The sequence below is a fragment of the Glycine soja genome, chromosome 11 (assembly GCF_004193775.1).
Source record: "Glycine soja cultivar W05 chromosome 11, ASM419377v2, whole genome shotgun sequence".
NCBI lineage: Eukaryota > Viridiplantae > Streptophyta > Magnoliopsida > Fabales > Fabaceae > Glycine > Glycine soja.
Window position 1 is genome coordinate 38,222,495 of NC_041012.1, and position 18,560 is coordinate 38,241,054.

Below are 18,560 nucleotides of genomic sequence, written 5' to 3' on the forward strand. Positions count from 1 at the left end.
AAAGAATATTATAACATATAACTTTCAATTGAGAAATCCTAACCCATTATTTATCTCTTTTTAGATATTAGTTTATATTTTACCCATTGAATATTTTTGAAAAAAACAATCCCCTCTGGGTCATTTCGCCCACCCCTTCGTTCCCGTAATCGAATTTGGCACTCACCTGATATTAAAGGTTGACAAAAACAAACGTTCACCGTTGGATGCATCCGACGGTCCACAAAGTAGCCGGAGAGGGCTTAAGAAAGGGTTTTTCATCACTGTTTGTGTTTTCTCTCCACAAGACCTAGCTGCACCACATCCACCACAAATTGAAGGTAAGAAGTTTACTATAATTGCTTAATCAATCCTTTATTTGCTTAGTTTCTATTGTGTTCTTAGAGAGAAACATCAAGTTTCGATGCTAATAAGTGAAAAAGAAGGAAGAAGCTAGTCACGTTTTGCTCATAAACTGTTTGATAAAATTTCTCAATGAAGATTTTTTGTATATATATTTTGCTTAGGTATGGTTCTGAAAATGTCCAGGTTGAGGTCCTGTTTCAACACCCTTTCCCCTCTCTATGCAACGCGTGTAACTATAGTGTTAAATCCTTACAGCAGCTTATTAATCTGAATCCCTTTTCATTCGCATCGCTTTCGTTCTTGCACCATTTCTGCACCTCTGTTCTTTGAATTTGGTCAGTTTCTGGCCAATTTGTGGTGTTTATGTATACCCATCTTTCATCTCTATTTCGTCTTCAATCTCTACAAAAGAACTTGAGAAAAACAATGATTTCATCCAATGTCGTGTGTGTTTAGTTACCAAACTCTTGATTATTAATTATGAATGTCTTTAATTTTAGTGGCCATCCGGCTACAGTGTTTTTAGGGGCATCCTCTCCATGCCCCAATTTGAGATTGACTACCATGTTGGATTATTCCTTTATATTGCTTAAATTGATAAAAATATGTCTTCATTAATATTTTTTCGCCTTAATCATTGAGTGCTCGTATTCCTTCCTTTCAGGGTTGCAAGTATTGTAGCTGATCAAATACTATACTTCTGATGGCATTTCCTAATTCCAAAATGTACCATGGTTGCTAATAGGTTAGTCATAATGTTTTGAAAATGTTGTATGTATGGGCTAATTCTTGATGTTTTACCATTGTTATTTTTGTATTTTGAAGATTCACTTGATGATTGCATGTCTCTTCTAGTAATAGGAAAAACTTTTGGCTGGCTCATGGAGTGGTGAAGAATTCATATGATTTTTTTTCTGTGTGTTTATTTTTATAATAAAAATTGCATCCATTTAATTCAGATTAAACTCCAAATCTCTGTTCTTAAAAAAATTGAAACATCTGAAGAGAATGAAGAAGAAAATTAGCTGCTTAGGCGAGAACATATTTGGTTTATGGATATTTGGTTTGTCGCATTCTTCCTTAGAAGAAAAGATGTAAATCAGGAAATGAAAAGAATTAGCATGAAAAAATGTTATGGTTTTAACTCAGCTAGATGAGATTTTTGTGGTGCCTATGCTAGGGCTAGATGAGATTTTTGCTTTTATTTTTTTCTGTTTATTAAAACTGTTGCCAACTTACTAAGTTACAGTAATACAGGAACCTGATTACTTGGAACACAAAGAGTGGTTTGTTAAATTCTGGGTCAGCATGGCTGCCCAGACAATTGCTGAGACTGCCCAGAAAATTCTCACCCCTGAAACCCTTCGCTATGCTGCCAAACAATCTGCACGTTGCCTTGTTGTCCCTGTCCGTCTCCGCCGTGCCATTAAGAAATACCTTCGAGGTCCTTTACTTTCTTGGTGCTTAATTTTTTTTTCTTATATGCAATATATATCTTTATATTTTTCGTATTTTTGTGATGCCAATTGTTCATGATGGTCTTGGGATTATAGAGCAGGAGGAGCCATATATGAAGAGGAAAGTCTTGAGATTGTCTCAAACATTCAATCAAATCAAGGATGTCAATCTCCAGCTGGCATCCACCACAGCAAAGAAGATAGTTGAAGACCCTTTTGAACAATCAAAACGTTGGAAGATTACCAGCTCTTATGGGGACATTGGTCTCATATATAGAGATGAAGAGACAAATGCATATGTGGCTTCTCGAATGCCAGCTGTTTACTCTGCTTGTTACAGAGTACTTAAAGAGGTAGGACAAAACCTTAATCCAAATAAGGGAAAAATAAAGGAAAAAATATCAATGAAAGAAGGGAAAATATATCATTAAATAAAAGAGTTCTTAACAGAACTGAAGAAGATAAAAGATAAAGAGTAAAAGAGAGAAGAACTTTAGAATCAAAAAATGTTATTATGATTGGGTAACTGTTTTCTGTTACAAAGAGAAGTATATATAGAGCTCTAGAACGGTTCGTTATGACTAACTAACCTTCTAACCAACTCTTAACTAACTGAGTAACTAACTCAGTGACTAACATAGTTAAGTGAGTGTGCAGTTGAAGACTGCACCTCTCTTTTATATTACTCTAATATAAAATAATTGGTGTTAAAGGCTATGACATAACTAGGTGAAGTGGATTTTTGAGTTAGAACAAAAACCTATTAATCTTTTCCTTTGCAAAATAAATAGATGAAGCCTGTTAGAATGAAAACAGAAAGGAAAAAAAGACATGTGTGAACGATGGTTTTGTGTCCATCCATGATAATATAAGGAAACATTAGGATTCTAATGGAAGTGTTTCTTCAAGGGAAAGGGTTGCTTAAGTTGACACAAATGAAAGGATTAGTGATATATGCACTCTGTTATGAGATTGAGTCATGGAGTCAGATGAGAGCAGATTTGCATATGGAAGCGAGAACCGTTGCAAAAGATTTTAGGTCTAAACTTAATCAAACAGGGTGAATTCATGCATTAGAATGATTGGAATCTCTAATATGTGGGATTGGTGTGTCTTGTTCATCTTTTTTTTTCTCCATTTATTTTCCAAATTGTATCATATAAGTTGAGGATCTACTACATTATAATTTAATTTCCATAGGGTGTGATTCATGTGGGATAAAGCTACTGTTATTGTTGTGAACCATATCTTTCTTTGACTTATTTTCACTTTAACTTTATATTTTTATGAATACCCAGAAAAAAGCCTTTCAGTCTTGAATAAAATGTTGGCTTCAAGTTAATCTCAACAAAACTCTCTTTTTAGGTTCGCAGAAGGCTTCCGGGTTTCTCCCCATCTAAGGTATTAGATTTTGGTGCGGGGACAGGTTCAGCTTTCTGGTAAAATATTCTTGAACTTTGTTCTTTTGAATGGTTAACTTTGATATTATTATTTTATTAATATTTTTGAACTTTTTTATTGCCTTTCAAATCTGATGATGTAGGGCACTGCAAGAAGTTTGGCCAAAATCTTTAGAAAAAGTTAATTTAATAGAACCATCACAATCAATGCAGCGTGCAGGTCGGAGCCTTATGCAAGGTAAATGTTGATACACTTCTTTGAACAAGATAGGTTTCTTAATACTTTCAAAATGAGGTGAGTAAGATTAAACCATATTCGGTTTTAGAAGGCTACAAGAGCAACAACTTTACTTAAAATGTACATATGAAGCAATGGAAGAGGGAAGAGGACCCATTAAGATGTATATTTACAATTATGTTGAAATTATGGAACACAATTGCAACTTAAAGCCTATTGTTTATGGATTGCCAAATTCCACATCATTAGACATTATTCTTAAACAAACTAGTTTATTAAAACAAAAAAGAAAGAAAAAATGTATGGGCTGGTTTTATCTATTTATAGAAGATTTTGAGTGAAATTAGAATATTTTAAAGTTTATGAAAGCAATAGTCTGACCTGTCTTGCTCTGTTTGGTTCATCATTAGGAAATTGAGATACTTCTTTCTAATGACGGTGCCAAAGTCATTTCGGTCACCGCTGAATCAACAGTCCTTTCCCTTGTGTATTGCTATGCATGTTTTATTAAATTATGTAGTGAATTTTCCTGTTTAGAATTGATACTGAAATCTTTTTCTTCTGAATTTCCTAAGAAAAGTTGAAAACGTTTAGTAGTTGGCAACTTTGATTCTTTTTCTGCTATTTGATTATATAGGTCTCAAGAATTTGCCACTTATTCATAGCTATGACAGCATTCAATCACTTTCTAAAAGTATCACTAAATCAGAGAGAGAGCATGACCTTGTAATTGCTGTAAGTTTATTCTTTCAGAGTTCAAATCAGAATATTACATTTGTATATGATTCATATATTCAGATTTTGGCCAATTTTTTTCTTCCATCCAATTTTTAATTTTTAGTTTAAACAAATTAAATAGTTTAACTGGATTTACTCTGTCCGTTCAGTTTATTATTTTATTCTATAACCCTATTTTTCTTTTCTGTATTGCTGGTAGGGTTATGCTTTAATTAGATATTTTTGTGTTTTCAAATACTGGGCATATAAAGTATTTGTGTATTATTTCTTTAGTTGATGCTAACTGCTAGCAATCTGTTTTATTGGCTGAAGTCCTATGTTCTTGGAGAGATCCCATCAATAAAGGATCGAATTACCATAGTTCGCCAGCTTTGGGATCTAACACGGGACATTCTGGTATGATTTCTAGCTCATACTTTTATTGCCCTGTGATAGAGAGGATTATCTATACATAATTTATTTTACTTATTTATTAGCTTGGTGTTGTTTTAACATTTAATGTAAATAAAACAAAGTAATTATATTTATTAGAGGAAAAAGAGTTGTAGGAGCAAAGGAAAATGTCTATTAATCATAGAAGAAATTTCTTTAAAAGGAAATGAATGAAGGAGCCTTTGAATTCATAAATTTATTGTAATGTGTAATTCTTTTGAATCTTATATCTAATGTTATCTCCATTTCTGAAATTTAATTCTTGTAGGTTTTGGTTGAACCAGGAACACCTCATGGATCTAATATTATAGCTCAGATGAGATCTCACATATTATGGATGGAAGAAAGAGTAATTTTACGACCACTTTTGAGACAAAATTGAACAATACTAAATTATCTTTGTATTCTGTCTTTAGGCATCATAGTTGTACAGTTTTCTTTCGATGTTTTATTCTTACAAACCATGGAATTTGCTGCCTTTGTAGAAGTACCGTAAGTCTTCTCGTAAGAATAATGAAGTTTGTAAAGATTTGATCACTGAGAAGGCCGGTGCCTTTGTGGTTGCTCCTGTAAGTATATTACATTTTTACTCAACATCTTTTCCAATTTTGTAGTCTTACTGCACTCATTTTCCTTCAATTTCTGCCTGTCCTGCTCTTATCCTTTTCGGTTTTTTGGTAAATTTTCTTCATGCAGTGTCCTCATGATGGGGCTTGTCCTCTGGTAAAATCTGGGAAATATTGTCATTTTGTTCAGCGTTTGGAAAGGACATCTTCACAACGTGCCTACAAGGTTTCTCCTTAATCCGTATTTTACTTTTTGTATCGGAAAGAATCATGTTTTCCCCACATTCCTACTTACCCTTTTCTGTGATATCAACAAGGGTCAACATAAAAAAAAAAATTCACAGTTAAATTTCATCATTACAGCGTTCGAAGGGTGATCCTTTACGTGGATTTGAAGATGAAAAATTTTCCTATGTTGTTTTTAGACGAGGATCAAGGCCAAGGCAAGTGTTTTATTTACATCTTTCATGTTTGAACTAAAGCAATATAGATAACAGATAGAATAACAAAAATCATTTAATTAGAATGCACTAACAATGTAAAAAAACTATAGTATTGTGAATTGTCCAATCATGGATTCTCGTGCAAAATTTGTTGACTTGTAATAATTACTTTAAAAGTCATATTTATGATGGTTTCTAAATAGTTAACAGGGTAAATCTTTATGCTGACAATATATCTAAGTTAAACTCTTAACAAAAAAATTGCCAAAAGTCTTTTTCATGAAAATATAACAAGCCGATGGACGTATCTCATGTTAATATTTTCCAATTAATTTTTATTTTGATGTCTTTTTGTTATGAATGATTTCTTGAAGTCACAATTTCTATTTATAAAACAACACTTACTAATCCTTCCTACCCTAGTCATTGAATGGCATAATCCTATCTTTGAGGTATAGATGCTTCATCCTTTGTAACTGATTTTTTACCCATCTCTTGCACCACAGTGATCCTTGGCCCCTTGATGGTATGGAATTTGAGACTCTGAAGGAGCAGCATGCAAAAAGAAATCCAGAGGATCTTGAAATTGACTACGGTACTTAGTTACATGCCTCAATGCTTACTTTCTGCTAAAATACTTTAAAACAAAATATATGGTCTGATTTGCTATTAAACCATCTTCCTTTAAATGGTATATAGGAGAGGACCTTTGAGATTATAAACTATTAATTCCCATTATTGTTTATTTCTCTTCACTTTTTCAGAGGACTGGTTGAAGTTGCAACAATCTGATGACACTCCTCATGAAGTAGCTGATGCAGAAACTGACATTGCTGATGATTTGGAAACTGATGATGCTCCTCGTGAAGTAGTGAATGCTGTAACTTATGATTCTGATGATGCTGTGGAAACTGATGGTCCCATTGATAGTGAAGAGGACGAGGAAAGGGAAGAAGAAAGAGGCAGTGCTGATCTTGGAGGTGGCTGGGGCAGGATTGTCTTCATGCCTGTCAGAAGGGGTAGACAAGTCACCATGAATGTGTGCAGATCCACCAAAAGGGATGCCTCAGAGGGTTCATATGACCGTATTGTCGTCACTCGGACCAAGAACCCTACCTTGCATCAACAGGCCAAAAGATCTATTTGGGGTGACCTGTGGCCGTGTTGAAGCAAAATAATGTTTGATGTTAAATTTATTTTTGTCATTTCATGTTCCCTGTCTCATGTACCAGTTTATAAGGGTTATGCCTTCGAAACTGAAAGAAAATAATAACAAGTTCACATTATAGATGGAGTTTTGTTTTGGAAGTAGCTTTGTTATTAAATCTCTTCCAATTTCATGGAACACGAATCAATAGTAGATATTCAAATCAGTTATCCAATCTTGTAACAATCCAATCAATGAAATGATAATACTAGCAATTAGCACTAAACTGGATTTCTTGTTCAATTCTTACATATGCTCGATGCTGAAGAGGATTTGCCACCTTGTTTCTTGGGGTCATTAATTGTTCACATGATTCCTAGAAACATTATGACTGAATATAAAACTCTTTGAATTGTATAATCCCTCTTTCTAAATGTCTACGTGACTACATCATTACAGCATAGCAAGATTTATACATGCCTGTTGAGTGTGTTTTTTTTTTTTTTTTTTACATTACAATTTACTTTATGAAAAAAATGACAGATTTGAAAAATGGATGCAAACAAATAACATAAAAGATGCCTGTTTTTTTATAATGAAAAAAATGCTTAATTTTATCCATGTAATATTATTCGAGAAAAATAAATTATACTATTTCGAATTGTTTAAAAAAGAGTACTTTAAAAAATGCTCATTTTTTATTTTTTCTGACAGATTGATTTTAAAAGGATGAAAAATTAAAATTTACACTAATGGACTAATTTTTTCATTACTTACGTGACACTAATGGATTAATTTGTCAATTTTAAAAATTGTTAAAAAATTTAATTTAATTTCTTAACTTAATTACTTAATGTTATTTTATTCTTTAAACTTAATAATAGTTATTTTAGTCTCACTGCAAGAAAAGTATAAACATAATTATTAGTATATCTCCTTACTTTCATTCTATATATGTCTCTTATATTTTTTTTCTCTTCTTCTTTCACATTTTGTAGTTCATCTTAACTTTCATATCCATTATTTACATGCAAAATTTTTCATTTATTCAACTGAAACATCAATTCTAATTGGAAAATAACATAAATATCCTAAAAAATTATTAAAAATTTTCTTAATAAACAATGCCTAATATCTTTAAGAACTTATACAATTAAAATTTTTCAAATAGTTTCTTCTACACTTACAGCTAACCATTATTACATTTAAAATTCTTTGACATCTATATATAACTTGTGGTAGTAGTCCATAAAAATAACTTTGGCTATTTATATTTTTTTATATGTTTTATCCTTTCAATTTGAGTATTGATTGTGTTCCAATTGATTGCATGGATCCTATGCCATCCCTCTACATACACCTCCTTCATCCAAAAACTTTTTTGCTCTCTATGTTCCAAACATGATCAATCGAATAAAAATGTTACATGATTTGCGTGCCACAAGAGGGTTATATATGTCCTCTAATACCCAAACTTGAACAAATGATGTGAAAGCAGTAAAACTTTGGGGGGGGGGGGGGGGGGGGGACAATATATACTAGTCCCATTGAAAGGTTATGAAAGAAAATAATTTAAATACTTTCATTTATCATCCTTTCGTGATTTTCAAGTTTTTTTTTACTCTTTTATGATTAATATTATTCCATAGAATATATTAGTTAATTAATCTAACATTCTAAACAAATTACTAACCTATAAGATAATAACTTAATTTGTGTAGAAGAAATAGTTTTAAACTGTATTGAATGTGTTAGTAGTGTCCTGAATTTAGCCACTAACTATAGTTATGTTATCACTCATAAATTAAATTTATATTTATTCTATAATTTAAATGAAAAAAATTGATAAGAGGAAGGTGAAAAACAAGGACATATAATAGAAGTGATTGAATATGATAATGTATAGGCTAATAATTTACATGTAACATGTGATTTAATTAAAAATTTGAAAGTACTTTAATAGACAAAAATGATGCGTGATTAAGTTCAAGATCAAAATGTTAGTTAGTGGTTAAATTTAAAATGACAATAAATTATTAAGTTCAATGACTAAATTAAAAAAATTAACAATATTTAAAATTGACAAATTAATTCATTGATAATATATTGACAAATTAGTCCCACCAGTAAAACAACACACATGACATTTTTTCAATGACATTTGGCTCTAGAAGTAACACGTAGCTATGAATGTTTGAGTTAATAAAGAAGAATTAACATTAAGATGAATTTATCATAATTTTTACATATTCAAGAATTAAATTATTATTTTTTCTTTCAGGAATCAATATAAATAATTATTGCTTATTTTATTCATATAACTTAAACACCAATGGTTAGCAAATAAATGGGAAAAATGTAGAAGTTTTTTTTATTTTTAATTTGGAGTTAATAGTGTGATGAGGGGGGAAAAGAATAAGCAATTGAAACCCTAATTTACCTAAATGCTTCTAATACCCTGTCTTCTGCTCTAGTCTCTTCAACACTTGGAGCACACTTTGGAACCCAAGAAATATTGAGTTGGCAATCGAATAGTCAAAACCATTCAACGCTAAAGATAATTAGCATTTAAAAAACCATTCTCGTTGGTAGGTTAGAGAGAGGAATGATGAGACAATGACGATTCGAGTTTTACCTTTCTGATTCGAAAAGTAATGCAATGTTAAAAAAAGGTGGGCTCACAAAATTTTCCAACAAGTGAGTCGAATCAAATTGAAGAGGAAGAACTGCAAAGTAAAGGAGTAGCTTCTCAGGCACAAAAGCAAAAACTTGATCTATGATTGAAATTGGATTTACCTAGCTAGTGAGGTCCATTGCTGTTGACATGAAGAAAATTTTAAATGGAGTATATTTGTAAGATGCTTATAGAGGTAGCCAAAATGGCTTTGATACTCATAACTAGGGTTCAATCAAAGCTTCGATCAGAGGATATTTTCACGGGACTTTGTTAGAGGTCAAGGAGATGAAGGATTCAATTGGTTTAGATTGGGAAAACGAGACCAATGATGACCGGAATCAAATATGTGAATGACACAAAGAGAAGAAGATCAAATACGAGAGAAAGAGAAAACCAAATATGTCTCAATGGTTTCTAATTTTTTGAAAGTTGAGGCACTTATTTTTTTCAAAAAAGATGCCCTAATTAAGAAAAATTGAAAAAAAATACTCCAAAAAGTTTAAAATTTCGGTGTGTGTGAGATGTCAAGCTAGGTGTGATAATCTATATAAAAATAACCTTTTGGCGTTTTCTGATGATCCCTGAATTAACTGTCACTAAAAATCCATTTTTTTTTGCAGTGCATTAAGGACCAACCAAAATGAGAGTGCAAACTTAATGAATTGCAACGATATTCTAGCGTAATTTTTCGGAAGGTACAAAATGCAGTAGCGCAACTAGACTCAACACAAAGGATGAAATAACATATACCCAATATTAATGACAACAGGAACACAATAAACCCAATTTACCTCAACCACAATGCATCATTGAACAGTTGAGAGAGAAAGAGAGTTAGCTAGGTTGTGTGGAGGTGATTGTGCTCGTTGAAGTTGAAATAAAGACCAGATGGATGTGGACGTGTGTTGCAATGCATGCCTTGGGACTTTGAAGTCAGTGAAAAGCATGGCTAGCTGAGACGTACATATACTACGTACACAATTGTTTCATATGGGTTAATAGTAATTAGTAAATATTGCCCAGCAAGCAGTGTTGTGCATAAAAAAAATAAGAAAAGTACATTATTCAAATCAACAAATTAATTAAGGAATTTGCTAGTTACACATATCCAAAGGAAGTAAATCGGAGATTTAATTTAATTGATTAAACAAATGTATGAATTATTATAATTTTTAATAAGTATGTGCTTTCGATTCTTAGGAACAATAAATAAATTAAATGGGTGTAATTAATACAGAAGAACAAAACACAAGCCACGCTACAAGACGTTTCCAACTACGTACACAAGGTAGCAGTTTCTATTTCTCGCCCTTGGAGTTGGAATATTTTTCTTGTGTTCATCATGTGTTCTTTTCTCTTTCTCTGACAACCCTTTAATTTTTGTTCGAAGAAATTTTCCCTTCTCTCCCCATATATTCTCACCATTTCTCGCTTATTCTTTTTTTTTCTCTCGATTTTAATTGGCTTCAGCATATATTAATTTATAGATCCTCCTTTTCTTTGTTAATTTGCGGGGTTGGATGGATGATTTTTCAAACTAGCTAGAACTGCATGCATAGCTGTAATGATGAATATGAAGGTGTCAAGGTAGAACTGCATGCAGCATGCATAGATGTAATGATGAATATGAAGGGTGTACGTTGATCAAGGTGACTAATTTAATCTTATACTAGTATCTTGATCGTATCAAATTACCGCTCCAATTTGTAAACAATTGGTTTGAATTCAAATTATAAATCATATTCACTATAGTATTTGACCATGTAATACTATTTATTTCCGAACCACGAGCCAAAACAATCCAAATGAAAAGAATAAAATAAAAGTAAAAATAATAAATCTTTATTGACTGCAACATGGATGATGTGTGAGGATTCACCAAAAAAATGTGTGCACAATATATTCCAATAAAAAACGTTGTTAATTGGCACTGTAGGCATTTGTAAAAATCTTAAACCACTTGTTGGCATTTGTTATAAAAAAAACCAAAAACTTGAACGTGCCCTACAAATATTAAATGATTTTCTTCAACTTGAACCACAGGTTGATGCTATAAAAGCTATCACAAGGTGAGCTAAATTCTCATCCAATTGCTAGTGGTAAACTGTTATTCGTATATACTCTAGCTCCATTAATGTCTCAACGGGTGGACATGCAAATGAACCCCTTCGCAGGGAGAGAGGTTTGGCATACTCCTCTTATGTCTATCTATTTCAAGAATTTTGGTGCCCAGGTATTGCTATTGAAGGTGTAAAAACTTTTCAAAAATACTTCCAAGCACAAGACAATGATGTTTTTGTCTAACTTTCCAAAAACAGGCACTACATGGTTGATAGTCCTTACCTTTGCCATTTTCAACCGCAAACACTTATCCAATATTGATAACCATCCATTACTTACTTCCAATCCCCATAAACTTGTGCCTTCCCTTGAGTTTAAGATCTTTTGTGATGATATTCATGACCCAGTTCTACACCTATCCAACATGACTGAGCCAAGACTTTTTAGTACTCAAATTCCATTCACTTCATTACCCAAGTCAATAATAGAGTCTAATGGCAAGATAGTTAATTTATATTTGTCGAAATCCATTTGACACTTTTATTTCGGTATGGATTTACTTTAATAAAATTAAGCAAGTGTCTTCACCTGCACTAAAACTGGAGGAAGCTTTCGAAATGTATTGCAATGGGATAGTTTGCTTTGGTCCTAGGTGGAGTCATATTTTAGGTAATTGGAAGGAGAGCTTAGCTAGACCAAACAAAGTTCTATTCTTAAAGTATGAGAATCTTAAGGAACATGTCGATTTTCATGTGAAAAACATTGCAAAGTTTTTGGATTATCCTTTCACTCAAGAGGAAGAAAATAATGGAGTGACTGAAAGCACAATCAAGCTGTGTAGCTTTGAGAAAATGAAGGATTTGGATGTGAACATATCTGGAAAATTAGACAAAATCATTGACAACAAGTTCTTTTTTCGGAAGGCTGAAATAGGGGATTGGGTAAATTACTTTCTCCATCTATGATAGAAAAATTATCCAAAATCATTGAAGAGAAATTAAGTGGATCGGATTTATCACTTAAAATGTATTCTTAAAACTTCCAAGTAATAAGTGGCTACACAAGAGAAACCAAGCACATGTAGCTGTATTTGTGGTACAAATGTTATTGTGACTTACCTTTGTTGTCGCCATGCAAAATCAGTTGTATGGAAAATGTGTGTTAAACTTTCAAGTAATTAAAGGCTTTTTCCTTTGGGTCTTGATCTGTTGATTTAAATGATTTTACCTCTTCTTGTAAGATTTTATTTTTCAAGTTTAGTACAATGGCTACTCAAAAACCCTACACACAGATCAATATTGCACACACCTGCTTCACTTTGATATATAATTGTATATAAGATTAATTTACAGGTGGAGCTGACATACTTCTGCCTAATAGAAATTCATCATATATATCGTAAAATATATTATCTGAATTTAGATTTTTTTTCTCTTTTATGATTATTATGTCAGGTCTATAAATTGAAGTTTCAGAGATAAGAAAAACCACACAGCCTATAAAGATAGCCATCATCCTAAGTAAGAGGAGTTCATTTGGAGAGGGTTTCTCAAGTTTGCCCAAAAAACTTGATATGTTGTGTTTTTTCACTATTTCTATTTATGATGTTTTTGTGCATTTGTTTTACCCTTTTGAACTCATCATTAAGCCTAAAAAGGATTTTTTTAATTTTATTTTGTTAACAAAGTTTTCCGGCCTAGTCACTAGTCAAACTAGTATTGAAGCCTGAAGAAGCTGACGATGAATTAATATGTGATCCTTGTTTCGAAAGTTTTCTTAGCTAGCAATGTAGAAGTCAAGCCACATGTCTTGGAATTAAGACTTTTGAGTTGTTCAATTTAAGCTTCTTGAGTAAATGGAGTGGTGTTTATTGGCAGATCAATATCCCATTGTCTTTTTTTTATTTTTATTTTTATATGGCAATGCTAATTGAGTACGGGGATCAATTTCCTTTTTATTTGGGATGTTTGAGAACTGATAACACAATGAAAATAGTTTTATTTTTATTTTTATTTTTATATGGCAATGCTAATTGAGTACGGGGATCAATTTCCTTTTTATTTGGGATGTTTGAGAACTGATAACACAATGAAAATAGTTTTTCTTTTGTATTAAAAACTAGGATCTTACTAATTAGTGTTCTTAAGATATTAGTTAATTAATGAATTAAAAGAAAAAATATTTATTGTGAAAATTATAGAAGAGTGTAAAAAAAGTTATGGACAGCATAATTTTAAACATCTCAATAAAAAATCTTCTCCTTTTAATTCCTTAATCAATATCTTACCGATTAACATTTGCTTAAAAACTAGCACAAGATAAAAATATGTTTATGTTTCATATTGGAAACGCACACCCAAATAAAAAACAGAAACACATTTGTTGTGTTTTGAGATTAATGATAACATGTTTATGTAAAGAGTATTTATAAAAATATAAAAATTAAAAGTAGGGGTATATTTAGCAATAAAAGGGAGGCCGTTAACAAAGTCCAAGTACTTTCATGTACTTGGTTTTTGTATCAAAAGGAGGTGGGAATGGGTGCTTATTCATATTGATACATAAATCTTGTACTTGGTACTAGGTAAGCTCTTTAGTCTTGCTATTATGCTATACCATCTGTACTAATATGATATATTGTAGTTCACACACACAAAAATATGTATCGTAAACCCTATTTGAAGTATATATATATATATATATATATATATATATATATATATATATATATATATATATATATACTCTGCTTGCTTGGATGGTGGTCTCGGAATTGGTTATTGTAATCCTAGGGGATTTATATCTAAGAATTGTCCATAGACATGAAAATGCATCACGTGCAAATTAAAGATTTTTCTGCTCAAAATTTCATTTAAAGTTAGTTTTTAGGTTAAGTCCAAATTCATATTTTAAAAAAATTCAAGCCATGCATGACTTTGGTGTCCTGATGAGTTTGAACTTGACAACTTTGTAGATCTTTTGTTTTGGTCATATCAAATGATATTGCTGGATGTAAAGCCACTTTGTTAAAGGTCTATGGTGTGAATGTTTCAATCTTTTGCTATCATGCATAATTTACCTTATTTTGTTTTTTAATTTTGGTGTTTCGCTTAGCATTTCTTATGCTTTATCCACTAGAGCTCTTAATTCAATAAAACTTTAACTTATAAAATAAGTATTTTTTAAAAATTTTAAATAGTAGTAAAATTTTAAAAAATTATAAAAATTAAAACTATATAAAATTCTCAAAACATTATTGGGACCGGCAAACATATAAAAAGAAGGAAAAATCTCTCTTAGGATTATGAGCAAAGATATGATTTACCAACTACGAATCTCTAGCAAATAAAGAAAAATTTCGTGGCTCTTAATTCAAATCTACATATAATTTAATTGTGGTGAATTGTCCATGAATTAGTAACTAAATTTGAATTGGTAATTGTCTTCTAAAAAAAATGGAGTTGGTTGTCAACATGTGCTCAACTTTTTCGGAGGGTCTAACTTGCCTTCTCTACTTTTGTTCTCGACAACTGACACACCTAATATGTACCTTTCCGGTCTGCTAAAGCCTCCCTACTATATAGAAGATTTATAAATTGTAGAAATTAAATCACCTTCTAACTAATCCCAAATAATTGATATAAATTAGATTAAAATACATTTTTTGTTCTTCTATTTTTTTATATTATTTTTTTAATTGAAACATTTCATTCTCATTTTTTAAAAAAATTGTAATTATGATTTTGATTTTTTATTTTTTAATTAAAATATTTTATCTCTCGTATTTTAAAAAAATCAGCAATTTTAATTTTTACGACCAATTTTAAAATTTTATTTTTGTATTCTGCAGATTTTAATGTCTATTAATCATCTACATGACAAATGTTTTTATTAAAAATTATTTAATTTACTAACAAGCTTAATTTATTAAAAAAAATTAAAATTTTAGTATGAAATTGAAAAAAAAATACTAAAATCATAAATTTTTCAAAAATGGAAATAAAATTTTTCAATTAAGAAATAAAAGGACTAAAATTATAAATGTTTTAAAAATAAAAATAAAATATTTAAATTAAAAAATAAGAGAACTACAGAAAATAAAATAAGAGGACAAAAATATATTTTATCCTATAAATTAAGTTTTGAACCTTTGATGATCGGCTTACCTAATTATAATATGAGAAGTTTAAAACAAGTTAATTTGAATTACATGCATCCAATCAAATTATATCAACTTTAAATCAATTAAATAGAAATTAACTTAAATGAAATAAATTTGTTGTTTTGCAATGACATGACATGCAACAGATATGTTTGATTCAACTCTATCCACAACTTCTCAATGCAGACTATGTCCATTTTAATGTTCTTTTATGTTCATCGATTTATCCCACCCACACCCAAATCTGATCTTTACCATCTTTTTGGACTTGTGCCCCCACCAATGTCCACCAGAGTGTTGCCAGAAATGATTTGTGGTTTGTTGTGATATTGCTAACTGAGATCTTTTAAAGTTGTAATCAATATCAATATACGTACATACTAAAGCAAAACATTACCATTATTTTTTTAAACACCACGGACTATGATTTTCACTTAATCTGTAGTACTTCCAAATTATGAAACGTATTAGCAAAAGAATTAAAATAAATATAGATAATCATACAACTTAAATACAACTTGCGATCCTGTTGATTCCAAATAATAATTACCGAGGTAGCCATATTGTCTAAGACTTACACCTCCTTATTCTAAGAAATAAAAGCCACAAAAACATTTTTGTGCCACATTTTGATTTATTCACTAGCATATGGTTATTTATTAGCTACTTATTATATATAATAACCATCTCAAGATGATCATTGACTAGCTACTACTATTGAAGTCGTACACTCTAAATGATAGACCCGATCTACTTAACTTTTCTTCTATGATTTTGGATAGTTTTTCAACCATTGAAGGGGAGAAATAATTTACCCAATCTCCTATTTCTGCCTTTCGAAAGAAGTACTTATTCTCAACAATCCTGCCTTTTCCCATTGTTCCAGATTTATTTACCTTTAATTCCTTCATCTTCTCAAAGCTACATAATTTGATTATATTTTCAATCACTTCACTATTTTCTTCCTCTTTAGTGAAAGGACAACCCAAGAACTCAGCTATTTTCTTCACATTAAAATGAACATTTTCTTTAAGGTCCTCATACTTCAAGAACAAAACTTTCTTCGGCCTAGCAATGCTCTCTTTCCAATAATCTAGTATATGGTTCCAAGATGGACCAAAGCCAATTATCCCTTCACAGTATCTTTCAAAAGCTTCCTCTAGAGGTAATGTAGGCAAAAACTTTGGCATAATTTTGTTGACAAAAACCCAAGTAGAAACAAAGGTGTCAAATAGATTCCTACAAATATAAATGATCTTACAGTCAGTCTCTTTAATTGATTTGGCCAATGAAGTGAATGGAACATGAGTCCCAAAAATTCTTGGCTTGGGCATTTTGGATAGGTCATGAGTTTGGCCATTAATTTCATCATAAATGACAAATTCAAATGGAGGCACAAGTTCATGGGGATTGAAAATAAGTAATGGGTGGTTCTCTAAGGAAGGAAAATACTGGCGATGGAGAATAGCAAAGGTAAGGGCTTTCAACCAAGTGGTGCCCGATTTTGGAACACTAGCAATAACAACATCATTGTCCTTAGCTTGGAATTGGTTTTGAAAAGTGTTTATGGCTTGGATTTCAGTTGATGAGTACCAAAAGCCTTGGAATAAATAGAGATACGGTGTTATCCAACCCTTCTCTCTAGGAAGAGATAGAATTAACTCCTTACAATCTTGGCTTAATTTGTTTTCTTCACTTGCTTCTTGCTCATGATCCATTTTTTTGTTCGTGAAATCTGCGAGATTTGTTGGAGGCATTAGAAGTGGTAAATGTAGCTTGTTATATAATAGTGGTTGGCGTGCTGATTAATGGTAGTATCAAGTAGGAAAGAATCTTACTAATATATTAATGCTTTATTGGTTCTATAGAAAATTTTTATTTTTAGTTTTAGTTTTTAAACAAAAAAATTAATTAATATTAATTCCTAATATTTTTCATTTGTCAATGTTTTTAGTTCTTAACGTCAAAAGTTGCTAAGTGATGATATGGTCTTAATTTTATTATTTTTTAATTATATTTTATGAAAATTAATTTCTAGTAGTAAAAAACCGTCACAAAATCCTTGTGCAAAGTATTTGAAATTTAGTATGTTTCCCTTACTCCATTTCTTATCAACGAGATTCACACATATCCAATGATTAAAATTCACCACAAGTCAAAACTTTAAGCACAACAACAACAACCACCGATTGAAAAAATTCTAAAGATTAAAAACGAAAAATGAATTTAAAGATTTGCTGCTGAAAGGTGTGAATATTATCTGGCTCAGGTATAGAAACAATTGTGACTCCTTCTCTTCAAGAAATACGCAGAAGCCCAACAGAAGCAAGAAATGACGCTAAGGTATGTTTCGGCGAAGTGCTTCTTCACCAGTGCCAACCTTATCCGTAAACCCAATCCTCCCATTCGAACCCTTTAGCGTGTGTGCATTCTACGCAAGTTCTTGATGCTGGGATTTGAAATGATTGGGCTCCTTGATCCTAATTTTCTTTTTATTTAAATATCGTACTGTTAGTTTGTGATGTTGATGGTGGGATTTTTGTTCTGATTTCATGTTTGGTGATAGCGTTGCTGGGATTTGCAGAGCCTTTGCGAATTCGGGAGAGGATGAGAAAACATTTCTGGCGGCTTTTAGCCCCCAGAAATTGTTTAATATTTTGTTTGGTGGGTTTTAGCAGTTATAAATTTCAACGGTCTGAAAATATAATTTAAAACAATAAAATTAATTTCAAATCATCACTTAACGATTAACGGCAGGGACCAAAAGCATTGATTGATGAAAGTATCAAAGATTACAATTGGTCAATTTTTAGACTAAAAGTGGAAAAAAAATTAAGAAATAAAAATATAGTTAATTCAAGAAATTGTTTATAAATGAAAATATTTTTTATTGA

The 18,560-nt window shown here is 31.2% G+C and overlaps 2 protein-coding genes and 1 pseudogene across 6 annotated transcripts; 2 read left to right on the plus strand and 1 right to left on the minus strand.

Moving 5' to 3' along the window:
- The first annotated feature begins 108 nt into the window (after positions 1-108).
- On the plus strand, positions 109-7,052 carry LOC114376335 (methyltransferase-like protein 17, mitochondrial). 5 transcript variants are annotated; one of them, XM_028334418.1, is made up of 14 exons: positions 109-320; positions 1,010-1,090; positions 1,603-1,789; positions 1,904-2,155; positions 3,168-3,241; positions 3,346-3,440; positions 4,078-4,175; positions 4,491-4,574; positions 4,879-4,959; positions 5,099-5,179; positions 5,307-5,402; positions 5,540-5,619; positions 6,126-6,214; positions 6,384-7,052. In XM_028334418.1, exons 2-14 carry the CDS (start codon positions 1,077-1,079, stop codon positions 6,785-6,787), a joined length of 1,635 nt encoding a protein of 544 aa, XP_028190219.1. In that variant the 5' UTR covers positions 109-320; positions 1,010-1,076; the 3' UTR covers positions 6,788-7,052. The 5 variants fall into 5 exon arrangements, with proteins under 5 accessions (XP_028190219.1, XP_028190223.1, XP_028190218.1 ...); XM_028334422.1 differs by having other exon boundaries at positions 110-320; positions 1,595-1,789; positions 5,096-5,179; XM_028334417.1 differs by having other exon boundaries at positions 110-320; positions 5,096-5,179.
- A 4,612-nt stretch (positions 7,053-11,664) lies between these two features.
- LOC114376338 lies at positions 11,665-12,540 on the plus strand (annotated as a pseudogene).
- Positions 12,541-16,173: 3,633 nt separating this feature from the next.
- LOC114376336 (cytosolic sulfotransferase 15-like) lies at positions 16,174-17,433 on the minus strand. Its single transcript, XM_028334423.1, has one exon. It carries the CDS (start codon positions 17,421-17,423, stop codon positions 16,371-16,373), a length of 1,053 nt encoding a protein of 350 aa, XP_028190224.1. The 5' UTR covers positions 17,424-17,433; the 3' UTR covers positions 16,174-16,370.
- Positions 17,434-18,560: the final 1,127 nt, after the last annotated feature.

What these genes read in the sequence shown, in the direction of transcription:
- LOC114376335 (XM_028334417.1), top strand. An exon ending in AGGTCGGAGCCTTATGCAAG is followed by an intron (nt 3,441 to 4,077) that starts GTAAATGTTGAT and finishes TTGATTATATAG; the next exon opens with GTCTCAAGAATTTGCCACTT. An exon ending in CTTCACAACGTGCCTACAAG is followed by an intron (nt 5,403 to 5,539) that starts GTTTCTCCTTAA and finishes TCATCATTACAG; the next exon opens with CGTTCGAAGGGTGATCCTTT.
- LOC114376336 (XM_028334423.1), bottom strand. Translation starts at nt 17,423, where the DNA reads ATGCCTCCAACAAATCTCGCAGATTTCACGAACAAAAAAATGGATCAT.